The 18824-nt window shown below is 49.4% G+C and overlaps 2 protein-coding genes across 2 annotated transcripts in view; one reads left to right on the forward strand and one right to left on the reverse strand.

Moving 5' to 3' along the window:
• LOC109538732 (protein tiptop) overlaps positions 1–4270 on the reverse strand; it is a gene marked incomplete at its 3' end in the record, with an annotated part of 18357 nt that extends 14087 nt beyond the window's left edge. The window contains 1 exon segment of the mRNA XM_048663085.1: positions 3783–4270. Coding sequence (XP_048519042.1) covers positions 3783–3822 — 40 coding nt within the window.
• A 2829-nt stretch (positions 4271–7099) lies between these two features.
• On the forward strand, positions 7100–18014 carry LOC109538760 (zinc finger protein 91). The gene is made up of 11 exons (XM_048663072.1): positions 7100–7231; positions 12682–13160; positions 13213–13497; positions 13545–14424; positions 14477–14605; positions 14659–14934; positions 14984–15148; positions 16189–16374; positions 16679–16838; positions 16893–17158; positions 17216–18014. Exons 2-11 carry the CDS (start codon positions 12701–12703, stop codon positions 17415–17417), a joined length of 3009 nt encoding a protein of 1002 aa, XP_048519029.1. The 5' UTR covers positions 7100–7231; positions 12682–12700; the 3' UTR covers positions 17418–18014.
• The last annotated feature ends 810 nt before the right edge of the window (positions 18015–18824 follow it).

The following is an 18824-nucleotide window of genomic DNA, read 5'->3' on the forward strand; positions in this document are numbered from 1 at the left end:
GGCTGTTGCAAATTGCCAATAGGAAAAACGCCTCAAATGAAAAAAAGTGTGGCCAATTTGGGATTTTGGGCTGAAAATTGCCTGGTGGCAACCCTTTCCCCTGGGGATTTTCCGCTAGAACCCGGTTTCAAAAAATCGCCAAAACCTCTAAATCTGAAAAAGGCAGTGGAAGGCGGGACCCGCCACTGATTGGAGGAGACCAAAATGCATAGAAAAGTTGCTATTCACTTCTACGCTCAAACGCCTAATGAAGCGGCCAGAGGAGTTTTTTCGGCTCCCGGTCGCACTTTGGAGGCAAATTTCCGAAAAATCCGAAAACTTTTGAGTGGCCGAATTATGCGCAAATTTCCACAGTGTGCAGGTGAACGAACAGTTGATGGTGGCATGATGGCGGCCATAAGGCGTGCCCGGCACAAGATGCGGACGACACATCCATCATGCAAGCAGCAGCAGCAGCAGCAGGAAGCAGCCATGATGATAATCGAGGCCGTAGAGGCGAGTTTCCTCTGGCTCGCACGAAATTAGCAATAAACAAACGAAAAACAATGAAATAAATCGTTTCATCGGGGCGATTAATCAGCAGTGGCGGCGGCCCGCTCGATGATGAAACGTCCGAATCGAGTGAATTAATGTTTCCAGGTTTCGAATCAGGTATCGGACATATTTTATTCGATAAATAAAAGCCGGTTTTTGTTTAAATTTAACGACTGAAGCGAATTAATCACTGGCGTGTTTGGTCGGGTGGCGCATTTTCCACCACCGGTCCTTGTCCGGTTCACTCACTCCCACTCAGCTTGCATCGCCCGTCCTCGTCTTCACTGGCCCCCCGATTGGCCACAAATCAACGGCATTCCACCTCGAATGGAATCTTCACAGTTTCTTCTTCTTCGGGCTTAACTTATTGAAAGGATTCGAATGGATTCATCACTGACACGGACGCGGACACTCAGCATGGAACCAATGGCGGCCATCAACTCGGTAACTGCCTGGGATGGACGGGGAATGGGAATTTGCGCCCCGAATAATTGGGGAAAAACAGCAGCGGCCCCCCAGTCTCCACCTCTAACCCTTTCCGGCGATTGTGCCCGGAAAAAAAAGGGAAAATGTCGGTTTGGCTGCCCCAAAAACTACCGGTTTGGCTCACACATCTTCAGAAGACTTCACTTGTTCTTCCACAAAAGTCCCCACCGACCCAGGGAGGAAAACCTTGTTGTGGAAGTGCAAACCTTCAAACCTCCATTACTCCCCATCAAATGCCCCCCAACTTCAGACACTTTGGCAACAAAGCAGATCGCAGGCAAAGTCTGAGGATGGGCGGGTTTCGAAATTTGTTCACTTTTTGGGCGATTTTGGTGGTTTTGGAGCGTCCCCGCATTGGCAAATGACCAAATGTGAACTTGCCCAGTTGCGAAATTGCCAGATTTCGCGAATTTTTTTGGGATTTTTTGGCGAAAACGTTGTTGGGATTTAAGCGCAAACTGTTCCTCCGAGGTGTTGAGAAACGTTTGCGCTCGATCGGTTGGGACAGTGCAGACATTTTATCAAGAGCGCCTTTTTTCGCTGGGAAGCTTTGTTTTCGAAGGAAAAAAATAAAGGTCGAAATCGACCATTTTTCCTGGGGAAAATTTGAACCGGAAATTTTTTGGAATTTTTCGTTGCTGACTTGTTCAGATAGACAAAACGCATCAACAAACCAGTTTAGCAGCTTCCCCAAAAAATCCCCCCTTGATCTAGAAAGGAAAAGCGAAAAACTCACTACAGGCTCTTATGGAAGTTGGAACTTCAAACCGTCATATCTTCCCCAAATTTCCCCCGAATGGCCCCATTTTCACACACGGAACTTTTCCCGCATATTCGAACAGATTTCAGAAGACTTGGCAGCGATGGGAATCCAGGGGGGGAAGTTCTCCATTTAAGACCCATGCAAAACGAGTTTGAGACCAAAAACGTCTGCAAATGGCCGTTTTTTCGAAACTTATGTGCGTTGATAACTTTTTCAGACCGTTTAAGGCCTCCTAAGTGAAAATCTGCTAGAAAATCAACCACACAAAAAATTGCCAGTTTTGGAGAATTTTCCCACGAAATTGGGCCGAAAACTCAAAAATCCTAAATAGTTCGCTTAAAAGGCACCATAGAGCAAAAGTGAATACCAACTTTTTTATGTAGTTTGGCCCCTTCCGTCTAACGGCGTTTTCCATATTGGCCCACCGTATTTAGTTTTGGAGATATTTGAGGTTTTTTTGAAACAACGTTTTTGCGATTTATGCGAAAACTGTTGCCGGAAAGTCTTTGGAACATTCTTGTTTGGGTACCTGGGTACCGTGCGGACATTTGATCAAGAGCCCCGTTTTTCACAAGGATGCTTAGTTTCCGCGCAAAAAAATAAAATTTGAAAATCACGAAAAATTCTAAGGGAAGGGAAATTTAATTTGGCGATATTTGCCATTGCAGGGCTTTCCATATGGATAAAATACACGCCAAAGTGAGTTGGTTTGTTCCGCAACTGAATTTCCCATTGAACCAGGGGGAAAAATCCAAAAACTCACTACAGGCTCTTATGGGGGCTGGAACTTCAAACCTTCATAACTTCGCCAAAACACCCCCAAATCTCCCCAGCTTCACACACATAGTTTTTTCGGCACATTTGAACAGATTTAGAGCCAATTTGCAGCGATGGGGCTTCAGGGGGGAAAGCTCCCCATTTAAGTCCTATACAAAATGTGTTTGAGGCTAAAAAAGCCAGAGAATGCCGGATTTTTGGAAATTTATGAGCGATAATGGCTTTTTCAGACCGTTTATGGCCTACTGAGCGAAAATCTGCTCAAAATTCAACCTCAAAAAAAATTGCCAGCTTTGGAAAATTTTCGCACGAAATTGGGCCGAAAACTCAAAAATCCTAAATAACTCGCTTAAAAGGCACCGTAGAGGAAAACTGGATACCAGCTTTTTTGTACAGTTTGGCTCGGGCTCTCTAGTGGGCTTATTCGAATTGGCGCAGCATTTTTAGTTTCGGAGATGTTTAGGATTCCTTGCAAACGACGTTTTTGGGATTTATTCGAAAACTCTTCCTCGAAAGCGTCTCGGGAAAATTTTGTTGAATACTTTGGGCCAGTGCCGACATTTAATCTTAATTAGAATTTTAAAGCTGATGATGGCGCTGTTGTCTCGCCGAAACGTAATAAGATAAACGATATTACAAAAATGATTACTTCACACTTTGACTGAGACCCAGAAAAGATAGGAATATCATAACAAGTACATGCAGTCAGGAAAATAAATCAGAACTTCCCCAAATGCCCCCCGAATGGCCCCATTGCAACACGCATAACTTTTCCGGAGTATTCGGGCAGATTTAAGGCCAATTGACCGCAATGGAGCTTCAGGGGGGACGGCCCCCACGCAGCCTGAGGATGGCCACTGTTCAAAAACTTTGGGCGAAAAAAATGTTGGTTTTTCGTTTGGTCGACGAGTAACAACTGGTTCACTCAAAAAAGTGTCGCATAGTCAATCAGCCCACTTGACTGAACGGTCATCAGCCTCTCGCTGTAGAAAGTCATCAACAAGCCACTTAGCTTAATGCTTTTGCGCATCAAGCGTGCCATTTACTTAGGCCCAAGGCCCTGTCATTGTTGATCTTCCACATTCTTCAAAAAGCCAAAGTAGGCGCGCAAAAACAACATGGCGACCAGACGGTACGGAACCCGTGGGTTGTCATGGCACCGAAACATAACCTGCAACTGTCACTCAGTGGGGGTGACAAGTGACACGTGTCAAACACTTACATTTCATGCGTTTGGGACAGTCCTGCTTCCGTCTGGGCATCTTGTGGGGGGCTGTGATGGGGGCAGGCGCCTCCAGCCTCCTCAAGTGGCGCAAAATTTTGCCGAATTTTCACTGCAGCACCAAACAACAGAAATCGTCCATTTAACAACAACAACAACAACAACAACAACAGCAACAACAACAATTTAGGTTAGGGGCTAAACATCACCAGAATCACATAATATAATAATCGTATACATGAGAGAGTAGTGGTGGTTGGTGGTGTGTCAAAAAGTTTGACAGGTTCCGCGGAGTCACAGAAAAATCGCGCGTGTCACTCCGTCAGTCGTCCGTCGGCCGCCCGTGATAGACAATGTGAAAACAAATGGACATCGGGTGAATGAAAGAGCCGACAACAACGAACCATCCGGCTTGTAGCGCCTTGGCGGACTAAAAGTGAGTGACAGCGCGGAGCGCGACGTTACCCCCACCACTGCGGCGATCAGGTTCGAAACGTCGGGGAGCGCGCGAAGCGTCGCCGGCGTCCACAAGAAGACGATCGGGCGATTATGATTTTCCTGTCGCAGAGTTGCCGCGTCCCGCCCCTGTCTCACCACTCGAACTAACCGCTGTGGCTGCCCGACACCCGCCAGGCCCAGGTAATCGAGCACAAGCCGGCACCGCCGGCCCGTCATGTCTCGTCATCGGGCAGATCGAGTCTTTCAACGCGGTTAATGCGCAGCGATTGGGGTCAGTTCGACAAGGGGGCGGCGCCCAACGCCGAGGCTCCGCCCCCCACTGAACAAAGCAAAGAGGTACTGGCCGCATTCTGAGCGCCCGTCGGCCTGTCAATCAAGTTGGCGGCCGCGTGCTTTATTGCGCCTGGTAGTTTGTGCGTGTTGCCGCCAAAAAGTGCTGCCGCCAACAGGTGCTAATAGGTGGGGGGGGCGGAGCCCCGCTATTTTCCCACTGAAAGTCCGCTGATTTTCCCTAGATCTCGGGATTTAATTGAGGCGACTTTGTGGGGAAACCCTGCCCTCACCTCACCATGTGCAGCACTCTTGATTGGGGAAAAAGCCTCAATTTCTCACGCCCTTGACGGCCTGAAGCAGAGCAACATCAAATCATTTACAGGAAATTCGGAAATCCTCAAAAACCCTTTGAGTTATGACTTGTGGAAGCAGGCAACTCATTGGTGTTCAGTTTTCAGGTTAATTTTGGCGAGAACTCGCCTATTTACGGGCGGAATTTTGAAATTCAAGACGCGAAAGTTGCGGAACTGCCGGGTCTTCAAACTTGCCAGACAATATCGCCAAAGCCTCAAAAATCCTTTGAGTTGTCACTCTTAAAAGAATAAACTCGTTGATTTTTAGATTTCTGGGTCATTTCAGCTGCAACTGCCCTTGTTTACGCACTGAATGTTAAAATTCAACAACAGAAAGTTGAGAAACTCCACGCCCTTAAACCTCATAAAAAGATATGGCGAAAACCGCAATAATCCTCTGAGTTATGTTGGTTAGTTAGAAGAAAAAAACTCGTTGATTTTCAGATTTTTGGTTAATTTAGCTGCAACTTCCTTATTTCCTCGCAGAATTTTAAAATTCGGAAACGCGAAGTTGAGGAACTCCACTCTCTTAGACCTAGAAAGAAACAGATCGCGAATACCTCAAAAAGCCCTTGAGTTATGACTCTTAGAAGAAAAAAAATCGTTGATTTTCAGTTGTCAGGTAAATTTCAGCTGCAATTCCCTTAGTTACTCGCAGCATCTTAAAATTCAAAAACTCGAAGTTGCAAAACTCGATTACCTTAAATCTGAAAAGAAAATACCTTGAAAACCTCAAAAATCCTTTGAGTTATGGCCTTTAGAGGAAAAAACTCGTTGACTTTCAGATTTCAGGTTAATTTCAGCTACAACTCCCTTAAATTAAGCGCAACATGTTAAAACGGAGAAACCYGAAGTTGCAAAACTCCATGGCCTTAAATCYGAMAAGARACTACCTAGAAAACCTCMAAAAACCTTTGAGTTATGGCCTTTAGAGGAAAAAACTCGTTGACTTTCAGATTTTAGGTTAATTTCAGCTACAACTCCCTTATATTACGCGCAAAATGTTAAAACTCATAAACCCGAAGTTGCCAAACGCCATGGCCTTAAATCTGAAAAGAAAATACCTTGAAAACCTCAAAACTCCTTTGAGTTATGGCCTTTGGAGGAAATTTTCGGTTAATTTCAGCTGCAGCTCCCTTATGCACGCGCAAAATGGTGGAATTCGAAAACGGGAAGTTGAAGAACTCCACGCTTTTCAACCTCAAAAAAACCGATTGCGAAAACCTCAAAAAGCCGTTGAGTTATGACTCAAATTAAAAACTTCTTTATTTTCAGATTTCAAGTTAATTTCAGCTGCAATTCCCTTATTTACGCGCACAATCAAGAAATTGAAAACGGAAAAGTTGCGACACTCCATGCCCTTCCACCTCAAAAACCTCAAAAATCTGTTGAGTTATGACTCCTAGAGGAAAAAAACTCGTTGATTTTCAGATTTCAGGTTATTATCAGCTGCAACTCCTTTATGTACGCGCAAAATGTTGGAATTCTAAAACTCCATGCTGTTACACCTCAAACAAACAGATCGCAAAATCCTCAAACAGCCTTTAAGTTATGACTCAAATTAAAAACTCCTTGATTTTCAGATTTCAAGTTAATTTCAGCTGCAACTCCCTTCTTTATGCGTACAATCAAGAAATTAAAAATGGGAAAGTTGCGACACTCATGCCCTTCCACCTCAAAAACACACGTGTTTCAAAAACCTCAAAAATCTGATGAGTTATGATTCCTAGAGGAAAAAAACTCGTTCATTTTCAGATTTCAGGTTAATTTCGGCTGCAACTCCCTTATTTACCGGAAAAATGTGGAAATTGAAAAACGGCGAGTTGAGGAACTGCGCGCTCTTAATCCTCAAAAAGAGATATCGCGAAAACCTCAGAAATCCCTTGTGTTATGACTCTTGGAATAATTAAAATCATTGAGTTTCAGGTTAATTTTGGCCAGAACTCGCTTATTTATCGGCAGAATTTGGAAATTTAAGGACCGAAAGTTGAGGAACTTTTCGCTCTTGCAGCACACCTAAAAACGTTGGCAAATCCCTCAAAAATCCTCAAAGTTTCGAGGCTTCGAGTAGACGCTCCTTGATTTTCTAGAGAAGTTTGGCGCAAAACTTGGTGAAATTATTCGAGCAAAAATCCACACGCTGCAAATTTTGCAGCAAATCAGTTCAAATCTGAAAAACCGGTGCCAACGAGCGGAAACTTCGCGATCGCCCCCGGTAGGCGGCAGCCGACCAATGAGACGAGTCGTCGGCCTCTTGACAGTCGTGTGTCCGATGCAAAGTCGATCGTGAACGCGTGCTGGTTTGTGTATCGATTCCGTCCAGTTTGGCCCGTTTGGGGTCTGAAAAAGACGAAAAACCACTCGGTAAGCATCCGTGTACCACGTTAAAGATAAATTCAGTGCTCTTTGCGCTTTGGCCGCCCGAAAAGGCCCGTTCAATCGCACAAAACGCCAGCATAACCTGAAAGCTTGGCATCGGCTCCTCGTCGTTTTGGCCATGAGCACGCTGTACCGGGCGCGCACAACAAGTTCGCCTAATTGGCTACCGGGGCGCAAATCACGGCAATAAATCGGCATTTATAGCGAGAGCGCATAAACTGCGACTGGCCTGATGGCATTTATGCGTGCAAATACCTGCAAGCAGGTTTTAATCTTGGCCTGTTGAGAAACCTGGCCGCCAGCCATTCCTAATTAATACCGTGTAAACGTAGTAGTAAGTTCAGCGATTAAGCTATTTGTGGGGAAAACGGTCGTCGCCTTAATTTAGTGCTCGCCATTTATGCGTTATTAAGTGGGGGCCCCAGTGGGGCTCCGCTCTAGCCGGTCCTGCATGTGTGGCCCCAGCAATTGCGCCCTGCATTTCGACCAGTTTTCGACGACTTCGGATCGGGCCTGAGAAAAACCCATATGGGTCCGGTCTGGCGTGTCGTATCTGCTTGATTTACTGCGGACATGTTGGGGCTTTGTGCGCATCAAGTCCCATCCGGCACTGGACAGTACTGGGGCTTTTGATTTTATGTGATTTCTATGCTAATTTCGCCAGCGGGACCAGTGGCGGCCCGAATTTGGATCTTTCCTTTCAGGAGATTTCGGGCAATTTGTGTGGGTTTTCACGGGGTTGTTGGGATTTTGGTTTTTTGTCAATTTTGTCAGAACTTGTTCGAGTTTGCTGAGGAAATTCTGTGCGTGAAAATGCAGGCATTTGGGGGTCATTTGGGGAAGTTGTGAAGGTTTGAAGTGCCAGCCCCCATAAGAGCCTGTAGTGAGTTCTTCGTTTTTTTCCCGATAGGCCAGGGGGGGATTTTYCGGSGAAACTTTCAAAGTAGTTTGAGGATGCCATTTGTCCATCTGAACAGTTCGGCGAAAAAAAATTTTCAAAAGTMAAAAAAAAAWWTTGCTCTGAAATTTCAGGGGGYTGTGACCCAGGAAAACTGGGCATTTTTTACGTTTATTTTTTTTGCTCGAAAATAARGCTTCCCAGCGAAAAATGGTGCTCTTGGTAAAATGTGCGGACTGTCCCGGGGTATCYTAMAAAAAWTGTTCCAGCCGCTTTGGAGGCAGAGTTTTTGCATAAATCYCAAAAACSTGGTTTCCAAAAAATCCTAAATATCTCCAAAACTAAAAATGCTGCGCCAATTCGGATAAGYCCACTAGAGAGCCCGAGCCTRMACTGCACAAAAACGCTGGTATTCACTTTTCCTCTACGGTGCCTTTTAAGCGAGCTATTTAKGATTTYTRARTTTTCGGCCCAATMTCGTGCRAAAATTTTCYAAAACYKGTAATTTTTTTTGCGGTTGAATTTTGAGCAGATTTTCACTTAGAAGGCCTTAAACGGTCAGAAAAAGTCATTCTCGCTCATMAATTTCCAAAAAAACGCCATTCTCAGGCCTTTTTAGCCTCAAACACATTTTGCATGGGACTTAAATGGGGAGCTTTCCCCCCTGAAGCTCYATCGCTGCAAATTGGCCCTAAATCTGTTCAAATGTGTCGGAAAAACTATGTGTGTGAATCTGGGGAGATTTGGGGGCGTTTTGGGAGAGTTATAAAGGTTTGAAGTTCCAGCCCCCATAAGAGCCTGTAGTGAGTTTTTATGTTTTTCCTCCTGGTTCAATGGGGAATTTAGCTGCGGAACAAACAAACTCAGTTTGGCGTGTATTTTATCCATATGGAAAGCCCTGCAATGGCAAATATCGCAAAATAAAATTTTGAATTTTTGCTCCAAAAATGAGCCCTTCCAAACCCTTAGGATTTTTCGTGATTTTCACATTTTATTTTTTTGCGCGAAAACGAAGCGGCCTAGTGAAAAACGGGTCTCTTGATCAAATATCCGTACGGTACCCAAGTACCCAAAGAAAAAATTTCCAAATACTTTCCGGCTATAGTTTTCGCATAAATCACAAAAACGTTGTTGCCAAAGAATCGCAAATATCTCCAAAACTAGATACGCTGGGCTAATATGGAAATCGCCGTTACACGGAAGGGGCCAAACTACATAAAAAAGTTGGTATTGACTTTTGCTCTACGGTGTCATTTAAGCGAGCTATTTACGATTTTTGAGTTTTCGGATCAATCTCGTGCGAAAATTTTCCAAAACTGGCAATTTTTTATGCCGCTGAATTTTGAGCAGATTTTTACTTACGAGGTCTTAATCGGTCGGAAAAGTCATTATCGCTCATAAATTTCCAAAAAACCGCCATTTTCAGGCGTTTTTAGTCTCAAACTCATTTTGCATGGGTCTTAAATGGGGAACTTCCCCCCCTGGATTCCTATCCCTGCCAAATCTCCTGAAATCTGTTCGAATATGCCGGAAAGTTCGGTGTGTGAAAATGGGGCCATTTGGGGGAAATTTGGGGAAGATATGACGGTTTGAAGTTCCAGCTTCCATAAGAGCCTGTAGTGAGTTTTTCGCGTTTCCTTTCTGGATCAGGGGGCGATTTTTGGGGGAAATTGCTAAACTGGTTTGATGGTGCGTTATGTCCATCTGAACAAGTCAGCAACAAAAATTTTCGAAAAATCCCAAAAAATCCCCAGGAAAAATGGACGACCAGGAAAATGTTGACCTTTATTTTTTTTCTTCGAAAACAAAGCTTCCCAGCTAAAAATGGTGCTCTTGATAAAATGTGCGGACTGTCCCGGGGTATCCAAGAAAAATTGTTGCAGCCGCTTGTGAGGAAGTGTTTTCGCATAAACTCCAAAAACGCTGTTTCCAAAAGACGCAGGCACCCTTCGGGACACTCCACTAGACAGACAGACGAGGCCAAACTGCACACAAAAGCTGATATTCACTTGCCCTCTAAACCCAACAGGAAGCGAGCTAAGGCCGATTTTCCGATTTCGAGCCCAAAAACTCCTAGTGGGCTATTTTTTTTCCACGCAGTTAATTGTCTACGGCCGAACAAATACCGGCGCCCTCTAGGAACAATCTGGCGTAGACCAAATTGTGTGTGTCAATAAGTGTCAATGTCTTGGGAGAGAGCGACGGACGCCACTGGCCGGGCCGATTATTCGGGCATTCCGGCCGGTTCTTTGTGTTTTCCGGGGATTTATTGTGGGATTTTGAAGTATTTATTACGGATCGCGCGCCATCGCAACCTCCACGGTAATGGAAATGGAACCGAAACGGTTACATAAAGATGAATATTTATCGGCATCGACTTGACTCGACGGCCAACGTTGATGAATATAATTAAAAAGTCAACTGGCTGACATTCGACGGGTTATTTATCGTTTATTGGGCTCTGATCGCTCGAATTTATGAACCGGTGAGACCCCCACTAATTAACGAAAAAATCTAATAAAATTAAAAAAAGAACCGACCCGTGAAAAGGAGAATCCGATTCCATTCTGGAAACAAAATCTATCTATTATCGCTTCTAATGCGGCTTGAGATGATGGATCTGCTACTGGGCCAGCGTTGCCGGATGTTAAATGAACATCGACAATTTTGCCAGAAGTTTTGATCAAGCACTGCAAGGAATAAGCGCTAGGTACACAAGAATCGACCGCCTCTCGTGTGACGTCACTTGTCTTACAGTTTAGATCATTAACCGATCAGATCAGCCGGGGCTACTTTTCCTGTATGAAAAAAAAACAAAAAAAATAATCATAACTCGTCCAGAAGGGCGGGCTGTCAAAGCCACATCGCATAAAGCATGCCATGGAAAGAAAGAGACGCTCAGCGTCGTCGACGTCGAGACTAAATTACGCCCGGCCGGATTATGTGTTCGGTGCCTGTCCATAAGTCATATTAAGACTACACAAAACTGGCCATAAATCTGTCAAACGCGAAGAGAGGGCCATGGCAGGCAGCCATCATGGCGGCAGGGCGACGCTGCCAATGTTGCCATCAGTGTGTTTAGCTAGGTCCCCCCCGGCCGCCCCCCTGAAAAAACCAATAAGTGAATGATGATAAAGCAGAGCTCTGTATCGGCAGCAGGTAAAGCACCCAGACGACTTGATTAGGGCTTGCTGCAAATGCCCGCATTTTGTTGGAGGGACGAGGCGCCGCTGCGCGCCGTTGGGGCCGCTCGGCCCCATTAACGTGCGTAATGGGGGGCCGCGTAAGACAGGGCGCGCAGAAATACATCGATTAGACATAACAAAGTCGGGAGACGTACTCCATATCGGAACACCGGGGGGATTCGATCAGGGGCGTGCTCCCATTAGCCAACCACCCTTTTAGTTGAGCACAATTTTGCCTTTGGGCACGCCACTGCAACGCCATTGAAACGAGATTTTCCGGGGGTTTTAGACTAAGGTGTTTGAAGGGGTTCTGCGAAGACAGCAAAAATCAACGCCCCGTGCGATTCGCATGAAGTTTTCCACATTGTTAGAAACAGGTCTCTTCTAGAGGCTGGAAAAATTTCCAATCGCTGCTTGCTCCAGATTGGAAGCCAGGAATTTTTGAAGCGAAGCGTGCTCTTGTGGCAAAGCGCTGATTTTTCGGCGAACGTTCACTAAGGCAGCGCAAACCAGGATTCCGGGCCATTTTAATGAAATTTTCCAGATTTTGGGACTGGAGAGTCTGCTGCTCCTACTTACTCCCCGGTTAGTTTTTTCCCCAAAAAAAAATGTGCACTAATGGCCCAATCCAGCCCTGTGCACCTGCAGCATTACTCGACGGCACGACATACGCGCAATGCCCCCACAGTGAGTCAGACAAAGACAGCGCTAGTGGGGCAGGGCCTGGCAAGCCACTTTAGACGTTGCACGACAGGCCCGGCTTCCATTTAATTTAGTCGCTTGCACCGGGTTTTTAGGGGGGCAATCGAAAAAGTGTGCTTTTCTCCTGTTTTTATACATATAAATGAGCATTCAAGCAGTGGCGTGCTTGAGAAACCTCGTTAAACCGCACGCCACTGTCCGCGCCACTGTCTTTGAGGGCGAATTTTCAAATTTCTCGCTCTGGACCGATCAATTGTAGACTTTTGCGGGTGGTTCAGTGGTGTGCCTTAAGGGCAAAACATGTTTTTTTGTCGCATCGCAAATCGATTGCTCTGGCAGGCCAGTGTCGTGCGACACTGGGAATAACAACAGCGAGAAAATCCTCGGCACGCCACTGGGATGCTTTGCATCCCCCGATAAGCAGGCCGTTGAGTGGACGACGAGCGGTCTAAGGTAGAGAGTCAGCGATGGGGCTGCGGCCCCATAAATCGCCCCGATAGCGAGCCGATAAATGGCTGTAAATCGTCGAATATCTTTTATGTGCTCCTTGGGGGCCTAACATTCGCTGTTTTCAGCGCGACACTGAATTTTACACACAAAAAAACACCCTTTAAAGTGTCTAAAGCGATGGTTTTTCGCCCGCTTTCCAGATCGTCGCCAGCAGCTAAAATGGACTATGAGGACGACGCCCATTTCTGTCTGAAATGTCACTCGACCATCATGGGCCTGGACAACTACGTGACGCACCGCAAGAGCGCCGCCTGCCGGAAGCTGCACCCCGACCCGTCAAAGTCGCCGCTGGAAGAAGTGGAGGAGGAAATCGGGCTTAAAGCCGACGACTTCTTCTCGTCGCTGGAGCTGCGCAGCAGCAGCTCCGTCAAACCAGTGGTGTCCGCGTCGGGGAAGGGGTTCAGCGGCATTCTGACGCGCAGCAAGTACAGTGCGGCGCTGCAAGCGTCCACATCAAAGGAGCCGGTGGAGTCCAAGTCCGGGAAGAACGTGTGGATCGGCGGCAACCAGCTGAAGGACTTGGGCACGGGCGACAACCAGTCCAAGCTGATCAAGGCGGTGGCCAATCTGGAGCGGCGCAAAGACGCCGCCCCTGCCGATTCCCCGCCCCGGATAGCTGGTGGGAGCCCCGCCCCTCATTGCCGTGGGTCTCTAATTGGCGATTTCTGCAGGAGCGGCTGTTTATGAGGACTCTGATGACGACTCCGAGGTGTTCGACTACGAGGAGGACGAAACGTCGGACGAGGACCAGCCGCCCCAGGGCCACACGGGCGGCAAATGGAAGCCCAGCTCGCCAGTGCCGTGGCAGGCCCCCAGCTCCCCAGGGGGCGGCAAGCGCCCCACCTGCCCCCCGCCCACCTACACCAAGGGCAAGTGGAAGCCCGCTGAAGAGGAGGCTGTGGCCCCGCCCACGGCGGGCGGCAAGTTCGCCCCCACCTCGCCCTCGCCAACTCCAGGTAGGCTTTCCTTTGCCCCACTCCAGCCCCTAACCACGCGCTTCCAGGGCCGGAGGCGAAGAAGAGGCGGCCCAAGGGGGCGGTCAAGCCGCTCAAGTCGCCCACTGGCAGGCGGCAGTTCTGGTGCCGCCCCTGCAACCGCTCGCTGGCCTCCAAGGTGGTGTTCCAGCGCCATCTGCGCTCGGGGCTGCACCACAAGCGCTCGAAGGCGCAGCCCCTACCAGCCCCTGCCCTCCCAGAGGCCGCGCCCCCATCGTCTAAACGGCCCCGCCTCCACACGTGCGCAGTGTGTCGCGCCAAAGTGAAAAAGCCCCTGATGGGCAAGCACTTGATCTCCCACTACCACTTCAGTAGGGGGGACATTTCGTCGCCAGCCAATCGGCAGCTGGTGCTCGACAACATCCTGGGCGTGGTCCTCGAGAGCCCCTTCCAGTGCAACATGTGCAAGTTCTACTGCAACACCTTGGGCCAGTTCGTCGCCCATTGGCGCAGTGGGGCGCACCTGGCCGAGGAGCTGAAGCGCCCAGACGGACACTTCCTGTGCGACTTCTGCCGCCACAAGGCGCCCTCCTCCGAGCAGATGCTCAGCCACTTGGAGTCGGCCGAACACCTGGAGGTGGCGCAAGCCATCAACCGATCGGTGCCGATCTGCATTCGGCGCCTCCAGGAAATCCCGTGCTCGGTCTGTTGGCAGCGCTTCGTGCTCAATCGGCAGCTTCTAACCCACTCTCGGCTGCACCACCCCGACCCGATGGGGGATGAGGTGCACCAGTGCGGGCGGTGCCCCAAGGTGCTCGGCTCCGCCATCTCGCTGCAGCAGCACCTGCGCAGGGCGCACCAGGAGCCCTCCTATTTCTGCAACACTTGCGCCATGCGCTTCAAAAGTGGGGAGGAGGCGCGCAAGCATCGCCTGTCCATCCAGCACAGGTGGGCGCGCTTCGCTGCACCCCAACACATTGTTTGCATGGGGCTGTTGCAGATACGCGCGCCTGGACCTGGCCAAGGACGGGCGCCAGCGGCGCCGCTGCCAGCACTGCGGGGACATGTTCCAGAACTTCCTCCTGCTGAAGGAGCACCTGGGGCTGCGCCACCCCGAGCACAAAATTCGGTGAGTCGTTGCCGCCCCCGCCCTCCAGGTGATGGAATCGCAACGTTCCGCAGGTGCCCCCAGTGCGGCGCCCAGTTCATCATCCCGCAGGAGCTGACCAACCACCTGAAGAACTGCACGTTCCCCACGGGGGAGCCGTCCCAGAGCAGCAGCTTCAGTTGCGACCGCTGCGCCTACTCCTCCAACTCCTCCGCCGAGCTGCTCTTCCACGTGGCGCTCCATAAGGCCCCCGACCCCAGCACCAGGCCCAAACTGAAGTGTCCCTTATGCGAGCGGCTGTTCCCCAGAAACTCCCTGCAGGCGCATCTGCGCATCCACACGCAGGAGCGGTGAGTGGGCCAGTGATCAGAGGGCGCTGAGTGTGAGGTTGGTTTGCAGGCCGTACGAGTGCAAGGTTTGCTATGCGCGCTTTGCGCGCAAGAGCAACCTGCAGAACCACCAGAAGAACCACGAAAGGGTGCAGGCCGCCCCCCGGAAAGCCGCCACTGACCCGGACGATCGCGCCTTCCTCTGCTCGACGTGCGGCACTGGATTCAACCGACGGTAAGCGTTTCCTGTCCTTTCGATCAACTGAAGCAAGTTCTTTTGCCCATAACTCCGCAACAGATGGTAGGATTGCGAAAGTCAAAACACCCCTAGAAAGCCTGTGAAATTCCCCACAAGTTTTCGGGGTAAAGTCTCGCATTCGTCCATTAACAACGCGGCCAAATGGAAACTAACCAGGTCGCCCCTCAAGGACAAAACCTTGACACATCAACACGGTCTTTAGCCCTCCATAACTCCCTAATGAGTCGAGGGATTTCAACACGCCCAACTGCATCAACAAGCCCTTTAAATTCCGCAGTGTTTAAGGTTAACCAGCCGGTTGAGCAGAGGCAAACATTTAAGCAAAAGGGGGATGACTTACGCCCCCGGCCTAATCCGCTGGGCAAATGTTTGGTTCGGCTGGGCGGCCCATAAATCTGTCATTTCCAGCGGATTTACGGGCCGCGTTGGGTTCCCATCAAGGGGGCATCAATCGTGCGGCCGCAGAACCGTGACTGCAGCGGCGGCGTTCATAATTCTTCGCCTTATGACAGCGGATTAACTTCTTTGGCTGATTTATCGCGCGTTTTCCGCTCGAGGTCGTTGAACCCGCGTCAACTTTGACGTTGACTGTCAGAATTTGAATGGGACGGAGGGCGCCATCTGTGCGCGGCAATTAATCAACAGTTTAGCCGTGAAGGTGTGCACGACGATAATTCACCGGACCACCGCACTACTCTAATTACGCGCCGTAAATAAGGGCGCAAATGCTCACTGTCCGATTTATGTCCCGTTGGCGCTGCCTCCACTTCACCAACTGGCCCACAAACACCACTTTTTCCTGGCACTAATTGTTAACGGCACGCCGTATATTACCGGGGGCGGTTTAAGCATAGTCAAACAGCCAGCGGCGGAGCCACATCGTGTTCGCGAGTTGATTTGACACTTGTCTGGTTGACATTGATTGCGTCCCAACCAGAAAAGCTGGAATTTTCAATTGACAAGTGTCAACTGTCACTCGACAACGAGTAATTTTCACAGTTTTCTGGACGTTTCAGCTTCACCCTCCAACAGCACATGCTGATCCACAGCGGCAAGATCAACCGCTGCCCAGAACCGGGATGCTCGTATATCGCTCGCAAAAAGTACGAACTGGATGAACACCAGCGCATCCATAGTAGCGAGCGGCTGTATGGGTGCGACCTTTGCGAGTACCGCAGCAAAACCAAAAAGCTTCTCAGACGGTAAGTTCATGGTGGGGTAATTTTCGGTAAAATTTAAAAAAAAAGAAGAAAAATGTTGCACTGTTGCCGCAACTCTGAACTAGTTTTGTTGCACCACTCGGTGCGGTGCAGTCGCGATAGCATAAATTAGATGAGAGCACCACACTTGTTCGGCGCGGGAACCGCAGGAATTAATTGACGTTCGGCCATGTAATTAGGCGACTATCGCAGATGAAATCGGCCTGGCCGCGCTTGTCCGAACGTCAAGCGCGCAGACTTTATTGTCACGATCGGGTTCTAAGCAGTGGCGGCGCCGTTGTTGCAGGCACATAGACGTGCATGAGGGCGTGGCCGGCAGGCGGTACCACTGCAGCGTGTGCTCCTTCACAACGCGCATCTCCGGCAACCTGCGCAGACACGCCCGCCTCCACACGGGGGCGAAGCCCTACCAGTGCCCCTACTGCAAGTTCAAGTGCAACAACATGGTAAGCGAGCGACTGAAGCTGCGCAAACAGTGGCTAAAACGGGCAACGTTGCAGGGCAATCTGCGCAGACACGTGCTCAGCACCAGCAAGCACCCGGGCAAGTGCGTGTACGAGTGCAGGTTCTGCGAGGGGGCGCCCCCGTTCCAGACCAACGTTGCCAAACTGTTCAACGTCCATTTGACCTGCATTCATGCCGACCAGTTCAGCGACGGCCCGAAGGCCGCCAGCTACATCAGCGGCATTTACGAGGCGCAAGAGGACAACACCATCCTGATGGAGGTGGACAATGCGGACGATCCACCGGAAGAAGCCAGCGACAGGTCAGTGACATTGACAGTGAGTGGGTGACAGCGTGACGTTGACAGTGACTGTTGCAGATTTACCACGAACGAGGACCCAGTGGTGGCTGTGCCAGCACTGGCAGACGCCCCCAGCCAGGATCTGCCACTGTTTGTGGTGCCAGAGAATGCAGCGTTGGCGCCCTGGAGCCTGATCGGGCGCTATGACGTCGAGGAATCCGGCATTTTGGTGCCGTTCCAGAACAGCGACGAGGACGACCTGTTCCAGGAGCCGTTCTAACCCCAAAAACAAAGGGGGCGTGGCCTTGATAAATCGCCCGTCAGATAGCGTGTCAGTCGGCCATCAATCACTCAGCAGGCGGCGCAAGATGGCGGCTTGACAGCGCGCTAAATCATCGGGCAACCCGGCAATCATTCGCTATAAATAGTGCGCGGCCTACTTCGTTCTCATCAATGCTGATTGATTTTTTTGATTAGCGCACTCTTCGATGCAGGGGCGCGCCCATTATTCTCCACCTGACGGGCCAATTAAATCGACCCATCGGCCATAAATTGTTGGATGGCTGGCGGGCAGCCATGCTTTTGAGACGGATTTGTCATTGTCATTGTCAGTGTCAGTTGATGAGTGTGTGTGGTAGGTATGACGTCACGCAGTGACCAAGTGCAGAGCCACGCCCCAAAAAAAAATTTTATTTGTAAAAAACGGCCGATGTCTGACCGGCCGAATTAATAAACCGTCAAATCGGCCCCGTGAAGGCAAACGAGGTATCATACCGTACCAGCAGCCAGCCACTAGAGACGCTCACAAAGACAATAAATAACCACTTTGGACGTGTGATTAATGTCAACGAAATAAATAATGTTGGATCTTTGGAAATGCTGCATTAATAATCTGACATCGGGAATATGATTATACTAAATTATTAACATTCCTCTCGAACCCGCGCGTCACATAAAATACGTGGATTTATTCGCTTTTCAACTGGCTGCGCTCGCTTGAATCAGACCACTCTGGGTGTTTTTGTCGTTTTTTCCTTTCTGAGATGCGCCGGCGATAAACCCGACCGTCATTTAACGACAATAGAGCGACGTTTATCGCTGTCAAATCGGCGACGTTGGCCTGGATGCATCCAGAGGGCAGCAGCGCCTTGTAACTCGCTCGGCCAAATGCTCCAGTGGGCGACGCCATTTTGCGCCATTGGCACAGTGACGAATCAAGGTAGTCGCTGGCGCGAATGATTGACAGGACAAGTGAACTCGGACTGAACAATCGACGAATCGCAGCAGGCCGGAAATTTATGCGGCCGTCAAGATGGAGCCCCGTTGTGCCGCGGGCTCGACCCCAAAAAATTCCATCCACTGTGCCGATGAAGACGTTTCGAAGAGCTTCGGGTGATTAAACAGACGGCGGTCGCGTTTAAGGGTGGCTTTTATCCGAAAGAAATCGACGAGTTCAACGGCAGCAAATCGGCGATTTGTCTTCACGCCGCATACAAATCTGCGAGCGGCGCACTTCTGACATCGTGGACACTTTGACTGAGCCTTTTGGCCCAGACACGAATGTGTGGTCGGGCTGGCGCAATTTTTCCTTTTGCCTCGCCACCTTAATCACTGTCCCCTTTCTTAATTGGGTCGCTTTTGTATCTCTGCGCTCAAGGCCCCAGCGGCTGTTACCAAGACGAGGAGT

The sequence above is a fragment of the Dendroctonus ponderosae genome, unplaced genomic scaffold (assembly GCF_020466585.1).
Source record: "Dendroctonus ponderosae isolate FM_Combo_2020 unplaced genomic scaffold, Dpon_F_20191213v2 Dpon_F_20191213_12, whole genome shotgun sequence".
Lineage (NCBI taxonomy): Eukaryota > Metazoa > Arthropoda > Insecta > Coleoptera > Curculionidae > Dendroctonus > Dendroctonus ponderosae.

Bases quoted from the DNA above. Each gene is read 5' to 3' on its own strand.
- LOC109538760 (XM_048663072.1), top strand. From the start codon at position 12,701: ATGGACTATGAGGACGACGCCCATTTCTGTCTGAAATGTCACTCGACC. The intron at 14,606-14,658 runs GTGAGTCGTTGC...AACGTTCCGCAG, and splicing joins CACCCCGAGCACAAAATTCG to GTGCCCCCAGTGCGGCGCCC. The intron at 16,375-16,678 runs GTAAGTTCATGG...CCGTTGTTGCAG, and splicing joins ACCAAAAAGCTTCTCAGACG to GCACATAGACGTGCATGAGG.